The following is a 26,026-nucleotide window of genomic DNA, read 5'->3' on the forward strand; positions in this document are numbered from 1 at the left end:
TTTCGAAGGAGGGATTCATCACACCACCGGCGTACACTGAGCTTCATATGCCTCACTTACTATGGATCCCCATCGAACAATTTCAAGTATCATCACACCGCCTCCGCATAGAGAGCGGCAGAGCAGAGGGGATCCCTAGGGAGCATCGCATATGCATATTGTGCGACTGTTAGGAGGTTCAGTCGGAGGAGCATTTTATTTTCAAGTGCCCAGTGTACTACGAAATCCGAGGTTGCTATCACTGTCTCTTAAGAGACAGCTCCAGGCTCCTTTCACGATTCCTCTCCTACCTAGATTCACGACCTTCATTCACGAGGGGGTCCGACACAGAGAGTACTTACTCAGGCAACGGGGCTTGGCCACACCATCAGACACCTCTTAGAGCAGGATCACAGAGTGACATTGATCGTCCAGTCTCTAGCCGCAAACATGAGAGAGACCCCGGCCCAACAACTGCAGCACGACACACGAGACATCGAGGGGACACCCAGATCACTCTGGGGGACCTCCTGTCATTGTTTAGACCTAGGATACGTCCCCGAGAGTCACGGTGGCCCTGGTCTTGCGTCGAGCCTCATCCAGGAGACCGAGACGCACGGCACCCCTTGACGAACACCAGCGTCCCATCATCGGCTATGCACGAGCTAGGGGGACATGACATACGGAGGATTCCGCTCTGCTCCAGTCTTTTTTCTTTTCATTGTCACACCCAGATGTATTTGGTTATGTATGATCAGACTTAGGATTTAGCACGGGTGATGATGCTCGTTTTAGTAACTCCACCCTTACTGTGATTTGTATCAGGTTTTCTTTGGGTCTATGATCATAGACCCATCGGTCTTCCAAAGACTCTGATAAAATTTCTCTCTCTCTCTCTCTCTCTCTCTCTATATATATATATATATATATATATGTAGTATATTATTATATATAATATATTACAGAATATTTAATATATATTCTCTCTCTCTCTCTCTCTCTCTCTCACACACACACACACACACACACACACACACACTCTGTGCGATTGTTAGCATGAAGATATATTTATAAATAAATAAATATTACAATGAATGAATAAATAAATAAATGCACACACACTTCTATTCTTTCTCTCTCTCTCTCTCTCTCTCTCTCTCTCTCACTCACTCACTCTTCTCTTTTCTTCTCTCTCTTTCTCCTCCTCCCCCTCCTCCTCTCTCTCTCTCTCTCTCTCTCTCACACACACACACACACACACACACACACACATACACACACTTTTTTTTTTGTGAAACCAGTAACTATATTATTAACATGAAATCAATGTACATGACATTAGACTCCAAAAGAGAGCCTAATGGAATAACTCAAAAATAGTCAGAAAACACTTCAAGGCTAGTAGCATCCAAGTCTCTCGCAGCATAACTGTCGGTATAAAGATTGCTTGAGGGACATTCTGAAGAAAGCATATGCCTGAGGAAACTGTTGTCCCATCCTAGAATGCAATCTCTGTGTCCAAATAGTCCATAAAACCCAAAAACGAGCCCAGTGAAAGAAAAGGAGGAATGGAGACATCTGAGATGAGAAGCATCCAAACATCCAGAAGAGTTTCCCGAATCTGATAGAGGGAAACCGAAGCTGCAGCAAATGAGAGACATGAGTGATCAATATCTGAGAGTGCGGGCAAGACGATAACAAATGGGGAACTGTCTCTCGGTGATGAGAGCAACGGGGGCAGGAAGGGGAAGCAATGTGATGTGCTGCCAATTTCACCCCAATGGAAAAAGCTCCCACTATACATCTCCAAAAGAAAAGCCTCTGTTTCAATGGCAATTTAGCTTTCCAAATTTTCTTGAGTTGTGATTGCCACCAAGATAAAGGCCTATCCAAATTCCAAAGAGTGTTGGATTGCTTATCAATCCATAGCGGTGGAAAGAAATCTGTAAATCATCGAGGAGGCCAGATTATGCATTGAAAGTGAACAGGTAGCGGGAGATAAGGAAGTCAGATTCCAGTCCAGTAATCTGTCCTATACAAATAGTGGAGGAATAGGAACAAATGGCTGCAACATAGTTTTAAGTATTCTCCAAATGGGCCTATGATGCAGACCCAAGGGGAATGTCCTGCAAGCTTGTGGAAATGAAAGCACATAACCGTGTTGATCCACAACATCTCCGACAAATCTTATGCCCAATTTCATAAGATTATATGCTTTAATAGGAGCCTGTAAAGCAAGAGGCGATTCAAACACCTTGCTCCAATGGATGCTTCCCAAGCGAAGAGAATTACCATGATGGGAAGAAGCACCTGACCATTTAGCATAAGAGAGAATTCTCTTCCAATCATGAATAAAAGCAGTAGAAACAGGACAACCAGGAATTTTCCCCTGAAATGTGGTCATGACTGCTTCCCAGTGATCTGTAATCCAATGCCCATATGCATGGGACGTCATGTTTCCACACATACTGCTAGCATAATAGCCCATGGCTGTTTTTGCTGTAAAAAATCAGCAATCATAGTGCTCTTTCTTGCCAACATATGAAACTGAAGATTGAGAATATTCAGTCCCCCATGAGTCTTAGGAGAACAAACGGACTGCATGGGAAGTAGTCGCAAAGCCTTTTTGTGAGATTTGCTTTTCCAAAATATCTCCATAGCTTGAGACATATAGGAAGCCAAATGCTTAAAAGACCAGGGAAGAAGAGGCAGATAAAATTACACATATGCCATAATGATAGCCTGTACTATCCTAAGTCGAACATGTAGAGGCCAAGTGGACAAATGCCACTATTCCAGCTTCTTGTTTATCTTTTGAAGCACCCATTTGAGCTGTTGTTGAGGGGTGATATTCCAGCCAATGGGATACCCTAAATGCCTCACAATAGTGTAGGAAGAGAAAATGTGGCCTGGCCAGAGAAGAGCGTGCCAATCAGCTTCTTTCAATGCTAGAAGATTTGATTTCTGAAAGTTAATATGCAGTCCAGCAGCTATGCCAAAATCTTTCAGAGTATGCATCAAATGAGAGAGATCATTTTGAGAATTCTTGGGCATGAAATATGAATCATCAGCATATGCCTGCACAAGAAACGGCTGTGCCCCTGGAATTTGCAAGCCATGAAGCTGTCCTGTATCTACAAGATGGTCCATATGCAACAATAATAGATGAGTAGCAATGGCATACAATAGCGAACTAAGAGGGCAACCCTGTCTCACTGAGTGGGTCATAGTCCATGTTCTTGACAACCCACCACCAAGCAAACATTGCGCGGTGGCATGCGAATAGAGCCAATAAATAATATGGACCAGCCGAGGGCCAAATCCCAATTCATGCATAGTCTGAGAAATAAAATCCCAATGGACAGTATCAAATGCTTTCACAATGTCCACTTGCAGAATGAGAACATCGTGTTTAGAATATTTGGCATACTCAATTGCAAGCAAAGCATTGGAGATATTGTTAGTAATCTGTCTTCTGGGAACAAACCCATACTGCCTGGGATGAATTCCTGCTTGCAAGATAAATCGAATCTTGAGGACAATCATTTTGGCAATGAGTTTGTAAATGACTGGCATAAGAGATATGGACCGCCAATCAGCCATTGTCTCACACAACCTTTTTTTGGGGATCAATTTGACAAAGCCATGTTTCCAAGGAGGAAGAGATTGTTCTGCCCAAGCATGATTGATCATAAGAAGCAGAGTGTTCTTGAGATCACCCCAAAATGCACGGAAAAATTTAACAGTCAATCCATCCCAACCAGGAGAGCTGCCTTTATGTAAATGACTCAAAGCATCATCCAGTTCATTAAGCATAAAGGGCTGCTCCAATTCATGAGCCTGTTCCAGAGACAATATAGGCTGAACATGCATAAGAAATTGAGACCTAGCTACATTCACTTGCATTGAATGATCAGGCTGAGGAGAAAAGAGATGCCGGAAATGACTAGAGCATTGCAATTCCAATTCTGATTTGGAGGTAGTCCAGGTGCCATCATCTTGCTTGATCCTGCAAATATCCTCCTTTCGCCTATCCGCATGCAGGCTTTGGAAGAAGGCTTTGGAGGAGCAGCCCTTGAATCCTGTTCAGAGGAGGTGAGCTGCCTATAAGAGCTGATTACATCCATTTGTTGCTTGTGAGATTGAGACCATTTCAGCTTAAGCCTGAGGTCTCCCATGTATCTCCGTCCATAATCTTGAATAACAGCCTACAAACGATGGGCAAGACTGATCCAAGCGAAATCCATGTCCTCCTGAGCATGTAAGAGGAGGGGGCGGACAGCCACTCTCACCATGTTCTGAAATTGTTGATGAAGCAAATAAGCACTATTAACATGGAGTAGGCGACGACCAAAAAAAGGCATATCATCTGTCAAACGTGCTATAGATAATGTCAAGCATACTGGAAAGTGATCAGATAGCAAAAGGGAATGATCAACCCATAGTGCACATGTGAAACTAGCATACTGCTGAGCATGCAACAAATACCATCTGTCATGAGTAAAGGCATTGTGACGGTATGTATAGCCCATATCTCTATCCCTTGTTGAGAGCCATAAATCTTTTGCATGCAAGAAAGAAAGCATATCCTCCCAATGTCGAAGCTCAGTGGGGATCATGTGAGAACGATGAGTGGTGTTGTCTTGAATGGCAAGCGAGTTATTAAAGTCTCCACACAAAAAGGCATTAGACAGCCATGGATATTGTTTGAGGGAGGCCCACATTCGAGCTCTTGTCGCAGAAGTTTGAGAGGCATAGATAGATGCTATTTCATAAAGATCAGCATGATAGATGCATCTGATCACCATCCAGCGACCTTGGGGGTCATTGTAAGCAACCGTGGGCTGCATATCATGTTTCACCAGCATGCATATCCCTGAAAAGTGCATTGTACCAGCATAAAATATGTCATAACCAGCGAAGTGGCCTTGCTGGCCAGCCAAGAAGTGTTGGTTGTGTTCCTACAAAGAAATTACATTGGGATGCATTCTATGTACATAGTGCCAAAAAAGTCTCCACTTATTGACATTACAAAGACCTTGAACATTGTATGTAATACAAGTGATTGAAGTAGACATAGAAGATATGTACAGCCGAACCAAAAAGCATAGTAAAAGTAGAAGTTGTCAGGCCTCAGCCATGACATCAAGGTCCACCTGGCCTCTTGGATCATTAGCTCTATAATCCTCATCATTGTCACATACAGGGATGCCCTTCTTGAGCACATCAACCCACAGTTGAGAGGTGAGGCTATCAGCAGGGGTAGAGGCATGACCAGGGGTGCAAGTAGAGGCATCCCAATGGCAAGATTGTAACGGTCGTGGCTTGAGCGCAAATACCTTTTTGGGTTGCTGCCAGGCACCTTGGGGAGAGGCAGGAGATTCTGAAATTTTGCCCTTTCCGTTATCCTTTTGCTTGGCTGACACCTGAACCACATTTTCTTTGGGAGGGACAGATTTAGATGCCACGTCACCCAATTTGCTAGGCATAGACTTAGGCCCCGGACCATAAGTTGGAGGGGAAGTATTTTCTGGAGCAATAGCTGTAGGTGGGAGCTGATGCAGGACTGCAGGGCACTGTGAGGCTAGGTGGCCAAACTTATGACATGTGAAGCAAGCACCTACAAATACTCCCCATTTCAAATCAAAATATTTTTCTCCCAAGGGAACATCCTCCACCTCTACCGCAATGGAAGGAGGGGTTGGGTGATCTGTATCCCAAAGAACACAAAACCGATTTCGATTACCCGAAGGACGGGGTGGGCATACAACTTGCCCCAAAGTAGCTGCCAGACTTGGTAACTCAGCCCTCATATAATCCGAAAAATCCACTACCTCAACCCATACAGGGCAGTGATGTCGAATGAGACCATGATAATCCTTGTTTGGCGACCATGGCATGACATGCACCGACTGAAGTTTGGGAGTCTCTGATCGGGAGGACGAGGCCCTTCACTCTGAATTTCCCGGGAATGGAAGGGCTGAGAAGGGAGGGGGACATGCCACTGAGACAAGGAAGTGGAGGGGGATGTGGTCATGCCCTTGCCTATTGGCAAGGGAGCCGAGGCAGGTCTGATAGAAGCTGCTATGGAGGGGGAGGCGGGGGCCAAGGGAGGGGGGAAAGGGGGGAGGCGGGGGGAGGGGTGCGGGTGGTGAGGATGACCATAGCAGAAGTGGCGAGGGGGGGAGGGGGGAGCTCAGGAGGAGAGGGACGGCAGGAGAGGGGTCCAGAGGGGGAGGAGGGCAGGAGGGAATAGGGGCAGTCACAGGCCCGCGCTACTGATCAAGCACACCTGGGCTCTGGATTCCCTTCTCTCAACCGCTGCTGGGCTACCCTCCGCTGCCATCGCAATGTCAAGAGCTCCTGAGGCACTCTACTGATGCAAGGGTGACTGTGGTCGCTGTACCTCCACTAATGGAGGATCACCTGGCTGAACCGTGACCCATGCTGCCAAGAGGGAGTGGTCTCGAACCAACGACTCTTGCGGCTGATACTCTACGGGTGCCTCTCGTCCTGCTCTCTCTCTCTCTCTCTCTTTCTCTCTCCCTGCGTCTATCCCGTTGTCTGTGGGCTTTCGATCCAATTTACTTCGTTTCTTTTTCTTTTTTCACACCTGGGTCCACTCTCCCTATGAAGGTGTCACCTAAGGGGTCTTGCTCCTGTCTGAAGGGGTGCTAGGCTCTGGCCTGCTGACCCTGCCTGTCCTGCAGGGGTGGGGGGGAGGACTCCGTCCCTAACCACGAGGGCAGTTTCGGGCTAGATGCCCATTTGCCTGCAACGAAGACACTGTTTGTCCTGGTAAACTAGAGACCTCCACTCTTAGACGAAGTGTACCCCCTTAAGGTTCTTGAGGAGGATCAACTCTGGGAGGGACCCAATTTGATCCTGGGGACCCCATCATTTGCTACCACTACAGCTGCTGAATCTGGTTGGGACTCTAGGACCATATCAAATGCTCTACTAATGGAGTGAAGAGTGGCTTTGTATCCCTTTGGGAGCCTCGGGAAGTGGAGCGTCATCAGGATTCGGAAAATATGGTGTGTCATGTCCATGTCCTCCATTGTGAAGCCATGGTGCCAAGGGAAAAGGTACACCAGATGCATGCCAAGAAGGATGGGGCTCTTCTCCACAAGTGTCAAGGCGGTAGTAGGAGAGCTCGGCTAGATGAGAAAGACGCCTCTTCCATAGATGGTGACCTCCTGGATGTGGTCTCCTTCTAGTGTCCAGCTCACCTGGATCCACTCTCTCACTTGTCTCCTTGTGGGAGTGAGGCCCACTATTTTGCCCACAACTGCCTTGTCTTGAAGTGACTCGACTACATGCTGCACCTGTTGCTTGTCGGCTGGAGAAAGGATAACCTTAATGGTTGTGGGATTCGAGGGAGCTACCATAGAGCCCCTTTGGCCAGACCAAGGGTCACCACCATGATTTTCTTTCTCCAAACAAGCACAAAAACTCCCGTTGCGAGGAAGGGAAAAACAAACAAAAAGCCTCCTGGACGGTGCGCAGAGAAGCTGCCTCACCCCAAGAAAGGCTAGGGAGAGCCCTTGAAGAAAGAGGCAGGGCGGAAAAGGGAAAAAGAAAAAAGAAGGAGCGAAAATAGGAAAAAAGAAAAAAAACGCTCCAAAAGAGAGCAGGCGGAGAAGGATGGGGGCTGGTAGGGGAGGAAGACGAAGGGGACCGCGGGGGGAAGCAAGAAGGCCAGGGGAGGAGATGGAGGCAAGGGAGATGGGGGGGCGATGGAGGTGGAGGAGAAGGAGGTGGGGGAGGAGGAGGTAGGGAAGAAAGAGGCAGGAGGAGGAGATGGAAGGGGGCAGAAGGGATGGGGTGGAGAAGAAGGCGGGAGAAGGCGGGAGGAGGAGCTGGAGGCGGGCAGAGGAGGTGGTGGGAGGGAGAGATAATAGGAGGGTGGGGGAGATGAGGCAAAGGAAGAAGGCGGGGGCGGAGGAGGAGGAGGTGGAGATGGCCGGAGATGAATAAGGAGCAGAAGGCGGAGGAGATGGAGGAAGGCAAGGGGGATGGGGGCAGAGGAAGAAGGCAGGAGGAGGAGATGGCTATGGTGAGGGAGGAGGAGGAGCAGCTCGGGAGCAGGGTGCAGCGCAGAAGGAGGGTTTAGAAGGTGAAATAGTTAAGTCTTGTTTCATCCCAATATCCTCCAATCCAAAAACAATCCCAGGCTCTCAGCCCACAAGAATGCTTATTGTCAGCAAAGATGTGGTTTTTGCTAAGAATGCAGCTTTACCTCGGATGGCCTTTAAAAAATAGCCATCTATATATGCCTCTAATGTATTTGATTCCTTACTACGTCTCTTTCAATCAAATACAGATTTAGAACAGCAAATGCAAGGTTCAAATCCCAATGCTTCTAGCAATTCTCAGCCTCCTCAGATTGATGCCCGTATTCGTCCTAATTTCCAGCAACTTGATAATCATGCTATTGAGCAGGTAGTTGTAGAGGAGAGGGCTCTCATTAGACAACAGGAAATAGTCTTGAGGGCTCTCGAATATTGTTGGGGATAGCAAGCAAGCTTAACCCTTGGCTATCCACACAAGGGGTGCATAGCAACAGATGCATGGCAATTTGCTTTGATGTTGCTTTGACTGCCATAGCTTGCAATGATGAACCTCTATGCCATAGGGATGCATTTGATAGCAGGGAAAGGATGCATGCCATGAGAGCTTGATTCCATTCACAAAAATGGCACATAACAGTTGTATGACTTGCCTCCTGGCAAGCGTGCAATAGGCACAAAGTGGGTTTATCAGTTGAAGCAGAAAACTGATGGCAACGTAGACCACTACAAAGCCTGCCTTGTTGTGAAAGGCTATGCTCAGCAACATGGCATTGACTTTGAGGAGACTTTTGTGAAAGCATAGATGGAGCTCTCCAACTAATGAACAGGACTATACATACCTTTGTAAGACTAGAATATGTCCAATCATACAAATTTAGATGTTTTTGTTGTTCCAAAGACGAAAAATCTACACATGAAATAAAAGACAAAACGAAAGAGAAGAAAAAATAGAGGTAAACAAAAACTTTAATGAAAAACAAAGGAAGACATACTTAGCAAGCAAAGCAAAACTTGTGTCGTCCTCAGCGCCCAAGCATAAGCAGCTATACTGGGTTTCTAAAGACCGGCAGAGTCTCTTGGGCAAATCCAGTACTTACTAAAGGACGTCCAAAAGAGAGAGAGAGAGAAAGAAAGAAAGAAAGAAAGAAAGAAATTTTATTAAAGGTCCACGGAAGGCCATACATGGCCTATGGGACACAAAATCATCCGAAAGGAAAATACATCATCAACGATGCGCCAACTAGGTGGCCTCATCGTAATACCGCTAAGATGCCAAAAATGGCTACAAAAATCCTAGATACAAAATGAAATTAAATAGAGTACCAAAAATGACTAGATACAAAATGTAAAATATGAAATATGAGGAACATCGTCTTCCCTAAGGGGTCTGTGATCCAAAGCTGGTGGCGGTGCCAAGTCTCCATGGAGCAATCTCCTCCGAAAATCTGCCATCATCCTCCGTCGTCTAGAAATAAAGCGACGGGTACGGCCTCTGTGTAAGATCATCCTGCGGTGCTGCCGGATCATGTCATATGTACATCCTCGGGGTGGAACCATCGGTGCTCTCTGGCAAGATGGGCTATCTCTGTGCTCATGGTCCTGCGCCTCGTCCTGCTCCTCATGAATAACCAGGTCTCTGGCAGGGATGCGACGGTGCTCTCTGAGGAATCTCTCTCTGTATCTGGTGATCTCCCTGATGAACAACGCTAAGCAATACTGATCCTCATACTCCATAATCCGAGAGAGAGGTCCAAATCCGTGCCCAAATAAACAGTGAAATCTGCCACGAATCTCATAATATAAAGGGCATTTGCAAACAAAGTGCTCCTCAGTCTCCACCTCCCCCATAGTGCAACAAGGGCATATCCTAGTCTCTCGCCTGGGTCTATGTCCGGTAGCTGTACGACGCATCCTGCCGGCCTCAACGTCTAATCTGTGGGAAGATACCCTGAGCTGGCCCAAGGCAATCCTGAGTGAGTGCGACATATGAACGCCGATATATCCTGGGGATATGATGAAGCCATCCTCTGAAATCCTGAGAAAATGGTCACGATATGTGGCCATCTTCGTAGGAAGCTCCGTGGGATGAACCCAAGTGCGAAACGTGTGTAGCTGCAACAAATCTGCCCTGATAACCTGGCTGAGCTCATGTCGAGTGAGAGGGAGGCGAGGGGCATCTATGCTGTATCGAAATGGTGGCAGCCTATCCATATCCAAGCCCAGCGAGGTGAGCCATGTGGAGAGTGTGTGGTACCAACAAAAAGTATGACCTCTCTCCGCTAACATCTGCGAGGATGTTAGTGCTAGCCACGGTAATCGTGCTCTGCCTGCTGCTGAGTCTCCGAGCGCCCTGATCCTATGCAAGTATGTAACTGACTGAAATGCTGCATCTAGCGCTAGGGGTGTAGCTCCGAACTCTGCGAACGTAATCTGATGTGGTACCGTGGGCTTCGCTTTGATCAATCTGGAGAACATGATGATCTGTAACCTCCCTACTCGTCTCCAATCTGCAACACTGAGATCTCCTGCCCAAAAGGGGCTAGCATACATGACTGCAGGTCTCACCAGCGTATCGAAAAGTAAGGACTTCGTGTCGGGATGCTGAAAATGTGACTGTGCACACTGCCTCTCGAGAAGAGCCAAGGCGGCATACCCTCTACTGATCCTATCTCGTGCTGCATGCGTCATGGTGAAGACTGGACCTCTAAATGTGGCACCCAAATATGTATACTCCCTGACTAGCTCCACCTCCTGCCCATCAAATGTGAAAGAGAACTCGCCTCTCCTATAAACCTGGTATGACGTGTTGAAGACCATGACTTTGGTCTTCCCAAGGTTTACAGACAACCCTCTGTCCTGACAAAAGCTGTGGAGTGCATGGAGATGTGCCTGTAAACCCTGCTGGGAGGAAGAAATAAGAACCACGTCATCTGCATAGAGGAGAATCGGTATCGTGGATCCTGCCAGTAAAGAACCTGTACCACCCATCGTCTGTATGTACATCTCTAACTCATCGATATAGAGACCAAAGAGTGTCGGAGACAAAGGACACCCCTGCTTCACCCCTATCGTACTCTGCGTACTTCCGCCGACAGCCCCGCCCGTGTCCTGACTCTACCTGCGACTCTCTCATACAAGGCCATGATCGCCCATTGAATCTCCCCATTGAATCCCAAGTCACGAAGTCGCTGGAAGAGTCTGAAACGCGGCACAGTGTCAAATGCCTTTCTGAAGTCCACGAAGCAACAATAGAGCCGTTGCTTACGTGACTTCGCCTCCTCAATCAAAGCCCTGAGTGTGAAGATATGATCTAGAGTCGAGTGCTCTGCACGAAATCCTGCCTGCCCTCTAGCTCTCATGCCTGTCGCCTCGGCATGGTCATTTATATGTCCTTCTAGAATGGTCGCATAAATCTTGGCCATGACATGGCCAATCATAATGGTCCTGTAGTTCGACGCCTCCAAAGGATCCCCCGACTTGTGTATGGGTACTATAGTATTTTCTAGCCAACTAGGTGGAAGACCTGTACAAATGGACTCGTTAAAAAGACGGGAGAGGACTGTAGCTAAGGCATCAATCCCATGGATTACATACTCCGCTTGCAATCCATCATTGGTCCTTAGCTCTCCCAGTCTTCAAACGCCGATGAGCTGCTGCTCGGACATTATTGGATGAGAATAAGGCAGAGGAGGTGGGTCTAGGCACATGGGATAAGTCGATCTGTGGCTGGTCTGGAATATCATATAAAGTGGAAGTATAGGCAAGCCAAACTTGCGGGTCTGTAAGAGGAGTTTGAGATTTCAAGCGAAGGAATTTCTTCCAGAATTCCTTGGAATCACAGCTGAAAAGTAAACTTCTCAGCTCCTCCTCATTCCGGGCTAGAAATTGGCACTTTTTGTGTCGCACCAAACGCTTGTAACTCTTCTTGGTCTCAATGAGGAGGGGAGACTTATCCTGTGTCTCAAGGCGAAGCTTCCTGCGGAGTTCTTTACACTCCTCATCATACCATCCATTACAAGGCACAAGATCGACTGGTGGAGGACTGGATGTGTGGCAAGTGACGGGGAAGGACTTGTGGGCTGCCGAGATGATGGAGGTATGTACAAGGTCCCACCGATCCTGTGTGGCGGGTAGGGCATCGCGAGAAGGTGCGGAGGGAGAAGACCACTCAGGTGCTGGCTATAAATATCATCAAACTGGTGGTCAAAATGAACCTCATAGTATGGCTCACGCTCATGATGTCTAGAAGGGGGGGCATGAGGAATCTGGGTAAGAATAAAGTGCAGACGTGCATGATCGGCTGAAGGCATAAAAGGGTCGACTGTGAGGTTATGTACAAAAGGGATTAAAGTCGGGGGACCCAAGACGTAATCAATGACGCTCGTACCACCACCCGCGAAGGGAAAACATGTGGCTGTGGATGAATGCGGCCACTGTCGAAGTCCATTATAAATGACCATGCCGTGCGATGAGAGAAGCTCCAATAGGCGATGTCCCTGATCTGTCACCTCTACCCCTCTATCTGAAGATAAGCGTGGAAAACTCTCATCTGGGGCAGCTGGAACTAAGACTGGATCCTCAGCAAAGTCCAAAATCTCTGCCTGTCTGTCTGATGTCCTCGCGTTGAAGTCTCCTAAAAGGATGACCTCTCCGCGGCGTGAGTACTCCAATACATCGGCTGACAAATCCTCAAAAGGTGACTGTCCTGGTCCATCTGAGGCATAACGAGACTGTCTCGGGGGAAAGTAGCATACTGCAATAAACAAGTCTCTCAGGGGGGGTCTCCTGATCCGTACCCAAAGATATCTGGCCCGATGGTCTCTCCTCATGACTGTGAGTATCGATCTGAGATGCTCTCTATAAAGAACTGCCACACCGCCAGATCCTCTGACTCCTCCTGATCGTCTAGTCTGCTGTCGAAAGACAAGCATACCCTGTCACCTGCGGCAAGCCTCTCTCTGGGCTCTCATGGGTCTCTGTAAAGAAGACGATGTCCTGATCAAAAAAGGCCTCTCGTAAGTTGCCAGGCTGAGCTGTGAGGGAACCATTACAGTTCCAAACTGTGAAACTCAAGCTATCTGGCAGACTACGTGTCCCATAGGCCTCGTGTCGTCAACTGTGGGCTCCAGCCGGTCTAGATCGCATAGCTCCTATCAAAAGTCTGCCCTCTCTGATCATGGCCCACTTGCCCTCACGACGGGCAACATCCCTCTGTGCAATGAGACGTCTATGCTCCTCCCACTGAAGAGCTGTAAGGTCCTCATCCATGTGAATCTGTGGATGGTCCCTCAATCTGGATCTCCTTCGTAATACTGTGAGACGGGCCTCAGCATCTCTGAATCTGATGATAAGTGGCTGGTGCCGTACTAGATCCCGGCCCACTCGATATGCAGCTACTATGCCATGATCCTGAACTCCGAGTGTCCCAGATATGAAATCTGTCGCCTGATCCATAGCTGATCTCGTATCTGATCGCTCAACTCCGCGGATGCGGATGTTGAGGGCCTTCTGAGCTCGCCGCTGACTCTCGGCAATAGTCTCAGAGACTGTGGTCTGCTGGGCCTGTGGGGCTCTACGCACAACGTCCACCCACTCTGAGGTCTTCTGTACCTCTGTCTGCAGTGTGGCCAACCTCTCCTCAACTGCTGCACTAGCTGGAGGAGCTACATGCAGCTGCTGGAGGCGATCATCGCATGCCACAACATGCTCCTGAATGCGTGCCTCTAGCTGCACTATGCGCTCAGCATGTGTCCGTAACTGGATGTCCCGATCAATATCTCTGGTATGAAGCTGGCGAATATGGGAGTCCTGATCAGATCTATGACTCTCAACTGTCGATAGCTGATCAGTCAGTGTGTGTATCTGTGCTGTGAGAGACTGAATCTAAGCAACCTGAAGTCTGCAAGTCTCCATGCACTGCATAACTAAATCTCTCAATCGCAGATTATCTGCCAGGACTGCTTCCGCTGTGGAGGGTGAAGGGGAGAGGGGGTACAAGGATGAGGGGGTAAGAGGGTAAGAAGGTGAGTAAAGGAGGGGTGCAGAAAATGGAGGTCCTGAAGAGAGAGATCCGGTAGAAGGAAGTAGGGAGTCAGGGACCGAAGAAGAGCCTACACTAGGGGAGGAAGGGGCTGAAAGGGAGGGTCGGTGGGGAGAGGTGGGAAGAAGCTGGGTAGGGACTAGGGGAGGGGAAGAAGAGGAGGGAGGAGGCTGGGTAGGGAATAGGGAAGGGGAGGAAGAGGAAGGAAGAGGATGGGTAGGGACTAGGGGAGAGGAGGAAGAGGAAGGAAGAGGATGGGTAGGGACTAAGAGAGGGGAGGAATAAGCAAGGGAAAGGGCTAGGGAGGAATGAACGGGAGCAAGAGGAGGAGGTGAAACTGAAGGAGGGAGAGGAGGAGGATTGAGTAGAGGGGGTGGGTAGGAAAGGGTTGGGATTGAGGCAAGGGAGGTAACCGGAAGTGATGGGGGAGATGGAAGTAAAGGAGATGGGGTCGGAGCCACAGGAGGATTGAGTAAAGTAGATGGGTAGGAAAGGGTTGGGGTGGAGGCAAGGGAGGTCGTTGGAGGTGGTGGGGAAGGAGATGTTAAGGGTAAAGAAGAAGAACTTGCCTCTTCGGCTCTTGTACTGCTGCCTATGCTTTTATCTTTCTCTACTTTTGCTCCTTGGAGGGCCATGGTGGAGCTCCTTGTTTGGAGAGAGAGAGAGAGAGAGAGAGAGAGAGAGTTGCTTCGTACCTTTAGTCATACCTTTGCCTCTATTTATGTGCTCATGGCACCACAACTCTCAACAACTCCCCTTGGTGCCAGGATGCATTAGCTACTGTAAGGTAGTCAAATGTGAGTTTGCAAAAGAAAAGTCCATCACCTCCCTATATTGCATACTTGCTACTTAAGGTGGTCAAATGTGGTGAACCTTCCATTATCTAGAGAGATAATTCAGGCACCTTTCACATAATATCATGTAACAGACTTTCGTTTGATACATAACAAACTTGCTAGCCTTGTGCTCTTACCGCACTGTAGTGGCAAATTTTATGTAGGCAAACCCATAGAGCGTGGTTGGCTAACCTGGAAAAATGCTACACCTGAACCTAGTTAGTCTTGATGATCATAAGTCATATCTTGGCAGAACCAATGTTAAACTTCATTCCCAGTTGTTGTCACTTGCAGAGCTGCCAGTTGTCCCTCCAACCACTTTGCTATGATCAACACTAAGTCACCAACATACAGCCGGATGGAAAACAGAGTCTATGCCAAAGCTCAACCCTGTCCTTCCCAAGCATCAATCAAAGAAACCAGCATTAATGCAGACCCCAGAGAGGGTAGAAGAAATACGGCATCCTGCTTCACACCAATGATGTTATTTACGTCCTCAAAACATGCCCTAAGCTGTAAATAAGCCTCTTGTATAAAATCATGACAGCCCATATGACTTCCCTCCTCCCCTCCCCACACTCCCTCCTTCCATGTTACTCCCCTTAGCTTTTGCTTGTGTTATGATTTCACCCATCATGTTTCCTATTACATTGCACAAGCTGACACATGAATTTTTCTCATAAAATTTGATTGTGTGACACAAATTAACCTTCCCTATAAGTATACCCGCTGAAAAATGCATAAACATGATTTTGGATGCCTCAATATATACAAAAATAGAAGTAGGGATGCTTGTAAACCTTTCTTTATTTATGTTTTTCTACACACACACACACACAGAGCTTATACCATTTAAAGTATTATAAAACTTGATAGAACCCATCCAGGAATACAAAGATTGCAATCAAACTATCTACTTGTAAGCTGCAAAATAGGAAGACTCACCTCCAACAGAGTTGCAAATAAGAAATGCATGGTCCTTCACTACTTCTGAACAAAATTCAAGGATTTGGTCTGCCCAGGACTCAAAGCTATATATTGTATTGGGAGGAGCACTCTTGGGGTTAGGCTTGTCAGAATAGCCATAGCCAAGAAGATCAATGGCATAAACCCTGTGCAGACTTGCAAGAACAGGTATATTCTTTCTCCAATGATCACTGCACAATTTGGACCATAATTGATGCTAGGTATCTCATACGAAGACTAAACTATCTTTGAGAAACCAACATGAGGAAAAACAAGTGCTGAAGTTCGAAGAAACATCCAGCAATATCCAGCAACTAGAGAATATATAGACAATACAAGCAACTTAACAGTCAAATCATTCACATGTCATGGCCTTCTACCAAAAAATAAGCTATAGCTTCCAGCTAACTATGAAGTAGGTGAGAGATGGAAAATTCACAGTCAGTATTGTTTCTAAAACATACATAAAGATTGGTACTATAATTGGGATTTATCATTGATGATTATAATAAAAACAAAATCATACTGCATTCAATCATTCGTGTATGCAGTGCATGCACAGATTATTGAGAGACATGATGGCATTGGGTAGGAGAGAGGGGTGGACTAACATATATAGACTGAATTCGCAACCAAAATATTAATCCATCACTTCCCATCAATCTAACTCACTAAAAATCTATCTAAAAACTGACCAATCTTTGGATAAATACTAAAATATCGCAATACACAATGGACAAAACAAAGACATAATGCATATCACCGTAAAGCTCTATACTGAAGAAAACCAGTTGCCAATTATCTGCATATCTGGAAATATTACATCCTTCAACTCTCCTCCTTTATGATCAGCTATTCTCCCTCACACCCATCATTTCTCTGAAGTAATTAAGCTTAGCTTTACTGAATAGTTTACTGAGAATATCTGGTAATTAATCGTGTACTACCCGTGCTGAGATTTAACAAACGCACGTACTATTATAGTATGAGTATGTGTCTACAAGCGGATTTGTTTGGTAAAGTTTTTGTGGTGCTGATCGGGCAGCAAAGGTAAATGATAGAAAATCAGTTTCAGCTCATGTTTTTTTCTCTTAGAGTGGGTGCTCTTGCATGGAAGAGTAAGAAATGGTCCAATTAAATTTATACTCAACTAATGCAAAGTAGAATGCAGCATGTGCATGTGTATGGTTGAGGAGGTTGCTTCATCAAAATGTTGAAATTCAGCACGATCCAACTTCCATCTTTTACTTTTATCAAAGCTCTCTTCAGATTGCAAAGAATCCAGTGTTGCATACAAGAACTAGACACATACAATTACATTATCATTATGTCCACGAGAAGGCACGTACAAAGAATTGGAGCTTTTATATGGGTCTATTGCACACAAGCTATCTGAAATCGTACCATCAACATTTGAATCATTAGGAAAAAGTGATTTTTTTTTTTGGGTCAATTGCAGTACTTACAGGCTTTAAATCAATCATATCAAACATTTCCACAAGCTCCTTCATGTACTCGGACTTTGTAAGAAACATGGCTGTTTTATTTCTCATATTTGAACTATGTAGACACGTGGTTGTTTTATTTCTCCATACTTCTATACCAAGACAACAATGTAAGGAGCTCAAAGCTTGAAACAAAGAGACAAGCAGCAGTTAAGGATAAGGTATGTACACAAGGTATGTACACAATAGAATTAAAAATATTGCAAGCTCTCTTACACTTAAATGATGCATATAAGGAAATTCTTGTATAGAGCTGTTATAGAGGCTCGCATATTTGCTGTACTTTCCAAATGTGCTTTAGTCTACAAGCATCTAAATAGATTTCTCTAAAGCCTTCCATTCCACCTATCAGTACAAAAATCCTCAAGAGATAGATTACACATGGATCAATCCTTTACATATTAGTCCTTATTAGAAGGCAAGTACACTTGAAGCTTTTTCTTGGCATTCTTCTCAACTTATCAAACAAGGAAAAACTTATAGAAGAGCCCAAAAAATCCTTGCCGCATTCATCTATCCTATCTCCCTCAAATAAAATTTTGAAGGGAGTCAATGCTAGATGGCTTTGAAAAAGAATTAAATTGTTCGCAAGTAAAGCCTTAGTGAAGAGATCTGCAGCATGAGTATTTGTTGGAGGTACTCAAGTTAACATAATCACCTTGAATGTATTTGCAAACATCATGATAATGTACTTCAAGTGAATGGAGATCAAATCCACATTAGATCTCCCCTAAATTGCTGGTCCAAAATACTTTTTAATCTTCATTTGCTGCTGCATCTCAGCCTGTGCAGTTTCTTCCTTTGCATGCAATTGCTGCTAACATGTCTTCTCCCGATCCTCAGAGACATGTGACTGAACTTAGGCCGGCATGTGGCAGCATAGGAGCTGAGGAAGAAGGGGGGACGGGGCGGGGGGCAGGGGGCGGACACAAGGGGTGTGGCAATAGGATGGGGGCTGAGAGGACAAGGAAGGGGGGGGGGGGGGGAATATGCAAAGTGGGGACGAGTGAAAGAGAAAGGGGGGGGGGGGGGGGGCTGAGAGGGGGAGGGAGGAAGGATTGTAAGGGGATATACAGCAAGGGGTGGGGGTATATGGCAGCAAGGTTGGGGCGGGGGGCGAGTAGAAGAGGGGGAGGATATGGAAGAAGGGGGCCTATAAAGGGCATAGGCAACAAGGCGAGAGCGGAGAGGAAGAGGGAGGAGGGGCTTTTTTTTTTGGGGGGGGGGAGGGGAGACAGGGCAAGTGAAAGAGGTGGGGTTACTAAAGCAGGGGGGCTGGAGGAATAGAGGGGAGGGGCTATGAGGGGGTTGAAAAATCATAGTGGTAGGGAGAGAAGCAAGCTAACACTAGGAATGGAAAGGAAAGATAACAAGCATAATGGAAATGAAATGGAAAGAAAATGAAAGCAATGGACAAGTACTCACATGATACCAAAGAGCTTGATGTTGACTGATATAAAAAAACTCAAGACAAGTACAACACTATATAGTGTGACACTAGAATCTAGAAAGCCATAGTGTATATGGGATAACTCCCAATATGACATGTGGCATGTCTAGAACTCACTAGACTATAAAACACCCCCTAGACACCTAGAATACTCATTTTTGACTCACTTTGGCTTCATATTCCAACACCCCCCCATGAAGGCAAGGTGAGAGACTACTAGAATGGAACCAAGAACAGAACATGACAATGACAGTCATCAAACTATGCACCCTATGTAACTCAGATGCTAAAGTTTGAGCGTGTTCAAAGGTTGATCCAAGCACTCTCATGGCTTGAGACTCAACATGCTCAGAGGCTCACGTTATAGCATGGCTACATGACCAGCTCATAAGTCTAGGAATACACCAAAATCCTGAAACTCGGCCAAGCCTGATAACGAGACCTATCAAAGCCAAGCCTGATAACGAGACCTATCAAAGCCAATACATATGGATCCCACAGTACATCCCCCCTTGGCTTCATAACAGGACATGTTAGAAAGCCACACAACAAAAAATAGGAAAACCAATACATCTTTTTAGGAGGACTATACAAGGCAGAGGACCTTTTTTTAAAAAAGGACCTTTAGACTTAATGAAAACCAAAAAATTCTTAATGCATATCATTTGAGGGGGACTACCCAGGGCAGAGGACCCCAAAATAACATCAAGCATGTTGTAATAAAAAATAGATCTCTTATGATAAAAGATGTCCTTCAAGTAGCCACTACACATGTGTGCACATCCCTACGAAACGATGACGATGTCAATGAAGCGCTAGGTAGGAATGCCCCAAAATATGTGTCGGTGAAGTCCATGGGTAGCTACATGGAGCAATTACATGATGACTCTCAAAATGCCGAAAGAAGAGTCACCAATATTGAAGTAGAAGCCTCAGGTACCACGACCAATTGGGAAGTCAATCAACGCGAAGTACCTCAACCACCGATCGAATAAGCAATATTGAAGAAGTTACTATGTATCGTAACTAGCCCATAGGGGCATACCAGGGCCTAAGTGCCAACAATACCCCTCCTACAGATCATGGTTGCACATGTTCAGCCAGTAAGGGATATAGCAACCTATGATTATGTAGAGAATCAAGGACTAAAAAGGCGATTGGAAGCATCCATCATGCTCAATAGGAGGAGAATGATAAGTCACAGCAACTGCCCAATCATCATGAGCAATGTGGCTGCCTCCAGAGAATGCTCTGGAGCAACAAAGCATGAGGAACTGTATGACTCTCCCGCTTTTTTCTCTTTTCTGAAGCAATGCACTTTTGACATTCATTTATTTTATGGCCAGGTTTCCTGCAGTAATTACAGTGCCTCTTCTTCTTACCGTTGGAATGAGAAGAAGAGGATGAGTTACCAGATGAAGGTTTGGGCTTGCTGTAATTGTCCCCCCCTTTCTCTTGCCCCTATGGCAAAGGCTTGATCTGCATGAGTAGAAGCAGCCCGGTTTTGACAAGCCTGCTCCTCCTGCAAGAGTAGGGAAACATGCTGATTGAAGCTATAGCGGTTGGGGTTACCCATGGCCACTAGCCTCAATGTCGTAGCAAATCCTTGGTATGAGTCAGAGAGCCTATCAATTGGCGTAGACACTACCTGTGGATCTGGCACATTCTCATCAACATTGATGAGCTACTCTTGAAAGTCCTTGATCTTTGTGAGATAGGCATCCATGCTGTCCCCTTCGTTCATCTTAACAATATCCAGTTGCCTGTGTAAATAGGCAACCTAGGCCTCATTGCGAATCTGATAAAGACTGGCCAAGTATCCCATGCATCCTTGGCTGCCTTGCAAGACCGAATGTGAGCTATAAACTCCCTCTTGATATTCATAGCAATCACTACATGTGCTTGTGCATCTCTCTCATCCCAACAAATCTGTTTGGGTGTTGGAGGGTCTGCGGCAGGCACTGAGAAAGTAGTGGTGGATAAACTAGAGTGGCAAAAGTGGCTGCGGTGGCAGCAGGTGCCTGTGATGAAAAGACCGGTCTAATCTCTGATCCATTGACAACACCCCCAAAATTTCTGAGATAGCAACACGTGGCACACCAGGTAAGACAACCACATGGGATAGTTGGTACCATCAAGTCTGTCTTCATGGGCAAGCATGCCTAAAGACGGATGGTGGGCCATTGCAAAAAAAGATTCCCAAAGAAAGGAAAATGTGCAGCAAAGGCAAAGCCTCAAAGCTATCATTGCGATGAGTAGGCTGTCCAAAAACATACACAAAATCTGCAAGTGTCAACCCAAAAACAACAGCAAAATCTCGGCCAGTGTCAAAGCCAAATATACCTGCTATAACACTGAGCAAAGATGCACACAATATCCCAAGTATGGTCAGCAAAGACTGATTGCAGGAAGTGCAAATGTCTGTCTACTGAATTGATCCTGCCAGTAACTGATGATGCAATAAAGACTGCAGTGGCTGCAAATGTCAAAGCACCATAAGCATAATGCTGCCCTGCAAATTTCAAAGCCTCAAGGCTACAATGCAATGAGCTGGCTGCTCAAGAGTGTACTGCGAGTCCGCAAATGTCAACTCAAAAAATACCAGCAATGTTCTGCAAATGTAAATGCCACAAGGGCTGTGCTCAAACACTGAACAAGAATGCGAAAGGGCTGTTCCCAAGAAATGTCTTGCAAAGAGAGATTGCAAAAGTGCAAATGTCTGTCCAAGGAAAATACCACCACTTCAAAGGCTGTCCTGCAAAAGTCTCGAACAAATCTGCCCCAGTGTATGCCAAAGTAAGCTCCAATGGACCTTTAAATGACATCCCTAAGGCATGAATGCCAATAAAAGATGACGGGTGAAAAAGCCCCAAATTCTTGCAAGATGAGTGTGAAAAATGGAGAGGACAATGTCTGACCAGGCAATCCGAGAGTGCAGAAAGACAATAATGGCAAAAGCCCCAAATTCTGAAGAGGAAAAATCTGTAAAATCCCCTGCAATCCTGCAAATGTGACTGCCAATAGTGGCTGCTCAAACAATGAGCAAATGCACAAGGTGTCCTGCAAAGAAGGTCCTGCCAAAGGCAACCAGCCCAAATCAAAGGGCAAACACCTACAAATCTGTCCAGTACAATCTCCCCGCAAATGGTGGCAAAAATACCCTATAATCCAACTCAGGGCACGAGTGCCAAGTGGAGTGCACAAGGGGTAAAAGCCTCAAAATCTGTAAGACAGAACACCGAAATCAAAGGGCAAATGCAAGAAAACCCGTCTGTACCTAGCGAAGGTCATTGCAAATTTCAACAGATCTGGCAAAAGCCCCAAATTTGAAAAGAGAAAAATTGCCAAAAGGGGGACAAATGCGAGAATGCCCCAAATTACACTGCAAAAGTGCAAATGTGATCCAATGTCCTGCAATTTTTGGCCAATGTCACTGAAAAGTCTCAAATTTCAGATCAATGAGGCAAGATATCACTGCAAACGGGGCAAAAGTGATACAATGTTCCTCAAATATGAAGTTATCCTATAAAATTTCAATCTGCATGCAATCTGCCCAAAAGCTCCAATTTTGGAGATTCAAAAGGGCAAATACTGCAAAAGCTCTAAAAGTTTTGTGCAAATTGGTAGTTTTTTTTTTTTTCTTCAAGAAAGAGACTTCTATTAAGTAATAGAAAAAACCCGCGAGAGCAAGCTCAAAGCGGAATACATCATGAAATCATTAGGATAAATAAAAAACCTCCTCAGAGTGAGGTGGAAAACAACCAAGGCTGAGGCTGAAAGTGCCACCTCAACCCTGTAGTAGTCTCAGAGAAGAAAGGAGAATCCTTCCATTCCCTAAAGAAAGAAGCCCTCCTAGATGAGGTTGCACGGGAGTCTCCCTCCATACCCGTCCATACGGCTATCAAAGTATGTATGGTGTCTATCCAGATACTAGCCAATGTGTGCGAGGGATGAACCTGAGTACCCTCCAAAGCCTCTGTGCATCTGGCTCTCCAGATATGCCAGGATGCTATGCTCGCTAGAATCTCCCAAGAAGTATCCACAGAGGCATGTACAGCTGTAAAAGGAAGGTGTGGTACCACATCCAATGAACAGGACTCAGTCCGATGACGTCAAACCGAAATGGCCTGAGAGGAGTCAAATCTCTCATAGAATACCTGAGGCCCTGTAAAAGAAAGCCAAGCCACTGAGCCCCATGTCATAAAAAATGGGGAGTGGGCAAAGTGACTAAAAATCCTGGCTACCCCCATCCAAATCATCCTCGCCTGTCTGCAATAGCAATGCTGAATAGTCTCCGAAGCAGAGAGGCATCGAGGGCAAGTAGGGTCGGCTCCGAACCTGGACCTCCAAAGGTTCACTGCAATCCCACCATGGATAGAAAGCCAAAAGAAGATAGTGATCTTTCTATTCCTGTGGGATTTCCAGAGTCTCCTCCAGAAGCACCTCTGCAGATCCGCAGTGATATCAAATGTCTCCCAATGAGGAACTCTGGAAGGTCTCCAACCTCTACTACTGAGCTGATATCTCCTGGCATTATTGACCGTGTAACGAAAGAAGGGGATGCTCTTCTCTCGATGCCTTGTGTCAATCCACTCCCACTCTCTAGGGTCCCACTGCAAATACCTGATGGGAACTCCCCCATAGAGCCAGAGCCTCCAAGACTCGGTGGAGAGTAGTCGGGGGTCTGGGTCTAGGAACCACTCTGAATCTGATCCCTGCACCAAAAATCCTACAACCCTGACACGCTGAAAAGCAGACTCAAGCAAGATGTCCTCTATGGACCTGAGCAATCTGCCACAATCCTGGACAGTAAAAACTAAAGCATCCTCCTGTGCATCTCGAAAGGCCAAAACCTGAAGCGGAACACCGCCTCTCGTAAAAGTACCTGCCCAAGTGGAGGAAGTGAGTGGCATATCGTCTGTGTCTACCCAAACCTCTGGAAGGGCTGCCTCAATCTGCAAGATCCTCCCTGCACTCCCTCTGAGATGTCCCGTCAACCTTGATTTGGTCTCCTCTGGAAGCCTACGGAAAGCTTTCCAAGACCCCATAGATGATGCAGGTCCCCTCTCCCACCTAGACCACTGCATGTAGAGTGAGGCACCCAGTGGTCTGCCATGATAATCTAAAATACTGTCATTCCACATGATGGGTTGCCTATCAATCTCTTCCCGAGAGGAAGGAGGAATCCTCCAAAGGGTGCTTCTGAAACTGGCCCAAGCTTTCAGAATGGCAACTATGAGAGGGGACGAAGGTGATCTGAGGTGTGCTGTGATGAAGATCCACCTAACACTGCTCATCCAGTCTCCTTCTGAAGAAGGTGTGCACCTTTGTATGCTGCTAATAAGAAAGTCCTTCCACGGTTCCTACCCTGGCATAAGTCCCCGCACCACCATCTTGCAAAGTAAAGCTCTGCACTGTAAATCTGGATCAATAATATTGAGACCCCCTTCCTGTGTAGGGAGGATGAGGGTCTCCCAAGCCACCCTAGCTAAGGCATCTGCTGTGCCATCAAGCCCACTCCAAAGAAAGTTTCTGATCGGTCTTCTGAGCTGAATGATGCTGTCCCTAGAATGGCACCAGCATGAACAAACAAACTAGGCCGTGTCCAAGAGGACCTGGTTGACCACCACAACTCTAGAGACAAGATCCATCTTGGCTGAGCTCCAAAAAAGAAGCTTCCTCCTGATGCTCTCCACTGCGTGGAAGAAATATCCAAGCCGACCTGGCAGCCCAAATACCTGATACGCTCACCCCTCTGAACCCAAGTGAATCCTATGTCAAGCCCCCAAACTGGAGTGTCCTCATCACTGATCCAAAAGCCATTGGATTTATGCCAATTTATCTGCGCCCCTGCCGCCAAGCAAAATAAATCCAATGCTGTCCTGAAAGAAGTGAGCGTCTGTGGAGTGGCATCCAAGTAAACTGCTGTGTCATCTGCCAACTCACTGTCAAGGAGCTCCTCTTCCCTTCTAATGGGAAGTCTCAGCCCAAAGATGTCAGCTTGAGATCTAACATAGATACTCATAGCTTCGGCCACGAACAAAAAAAGGAAAGGAGCAAGGGGGCATCCCTGACGGACTGATCTCGAAATCTGAAATCTCTCACCCCTTACCCCACCAATAAGTACCTGGCTGTGGGCTGATCTATACAAAGAGGAAACACCTTTGATCCAAGCATTAGTAAAGCCAAAGCGTAGAAGGGTGCCCTCCAAAAAACCCCAATATACTTTGTCATAAGCTTTCTCAAAATCCAAAAGTAGAATGGCTAGATTCTGGCCACTCTGCATGGCCCACTCTGAAGCTTCCCAGAAAGAGAAAATGTTATCAAAAATGCTTCTGCCATGCACAAATCCCGTCTGAGTGTCATGAATAAGATCAGGGAGAAGAGGCTGCAATCGGAGGCTGATAGCCTTGGCCAAAATCTTGTAATAAGTCCCCAAAAGTGTGATAGGCCTCCACTGGGACACTAAATTTCTGCAACCTCCTTTTGGGATAAGGTGGATGAGACCCTCTGTAAGCGACCCAAGCATCTCGCCAGAGTCCCAAATGGCCTGCAAGGCTGAAGTAATATAATCTCCAATCATATCCCAAAATGCAATGAAAAAAGACGGGGTGAGGCCATCCGAACCTGGGCACTTGCCCTTGTGAAGGGCTGAAAGTGCAGTCCTGAACTCTGTGTTGGTGAAAGGTGCATCGAGTAGAACATGCATACCCGGATTCACTAACACAGGGATGCTCTGCCAAATAGCATGTCTAGCATCCTCTCTATCATGTGTCTCAAGATCAGCAGTAAGAAGGGTGGCATAGAAATCTGAAGCTATGTGTAAGACATCATCAGGCTCTATCTGTAAAACCCCATGTGAGTCAATAAGCTGGGATACACTCTCTCTACTATGTCTAGGGCCAACAGTAGAGAAAAAGTGTTTATTGACTCTACCACCCATCTGAATCCAGAAGGACTCCCGTGCATATGAAAGGCATACTCTGCTCTCTGATCAAGCAATATCTGCTGATGAGCCCTTGCTGCAGCAAGGCGCTCCTGAATCTAAGCATCTGAAGGCCGTTTCTGCTCTTCCCTCTGGCATCTTAGCTGTATTACGATGAGGCCACCTAGTTGGCGCATCGTTGATGATGTATTTTCCTTTCGGATGACTTTGTGTCCCATAGGCCATGTAT

General features: G+C 46.3%; 1 protein-coding gene across 1 annotated transcript in view; it reads right to left on the reverse strand.

Moving 5' to 3' along the window:
- The window catches only part of LOC147896947 (uncharacterized), a 123,665-nt gene that overhangs the window by 56,616 nt on the left and 41,023 nt on the right, over positions 1-26,026 (reverse strand). Inside the window, exon 3 of the mRNA XM_087381633.1 lies at positions 15,876-16,087. Within this exon, the coding sequence (XP_087237759.1) occupies positions 15,876-16,087 (212 nt within the window). The remainder of the gene's footprint in view (positions 1-15,875; positions 16,088-26,026) is intronic.

The sequence above is a fragment of the Dipteris shenzhenensis genome, chromosome 11 (genome assembly GCF_047967505.1).
Source record: "Dipteris shenzhenensis isolate YYH24624 ecotype China chromosome 11, Dip_SZ_1.0, whole genome shotgun sequence".
Lineage (NCBI taxonomy): Eukaryota > Viridiplantae > Streptophyta > Polypodiopsida > Gleicheniales > Dipteridaceae > Dipteris > Dipteris shenzhenensis.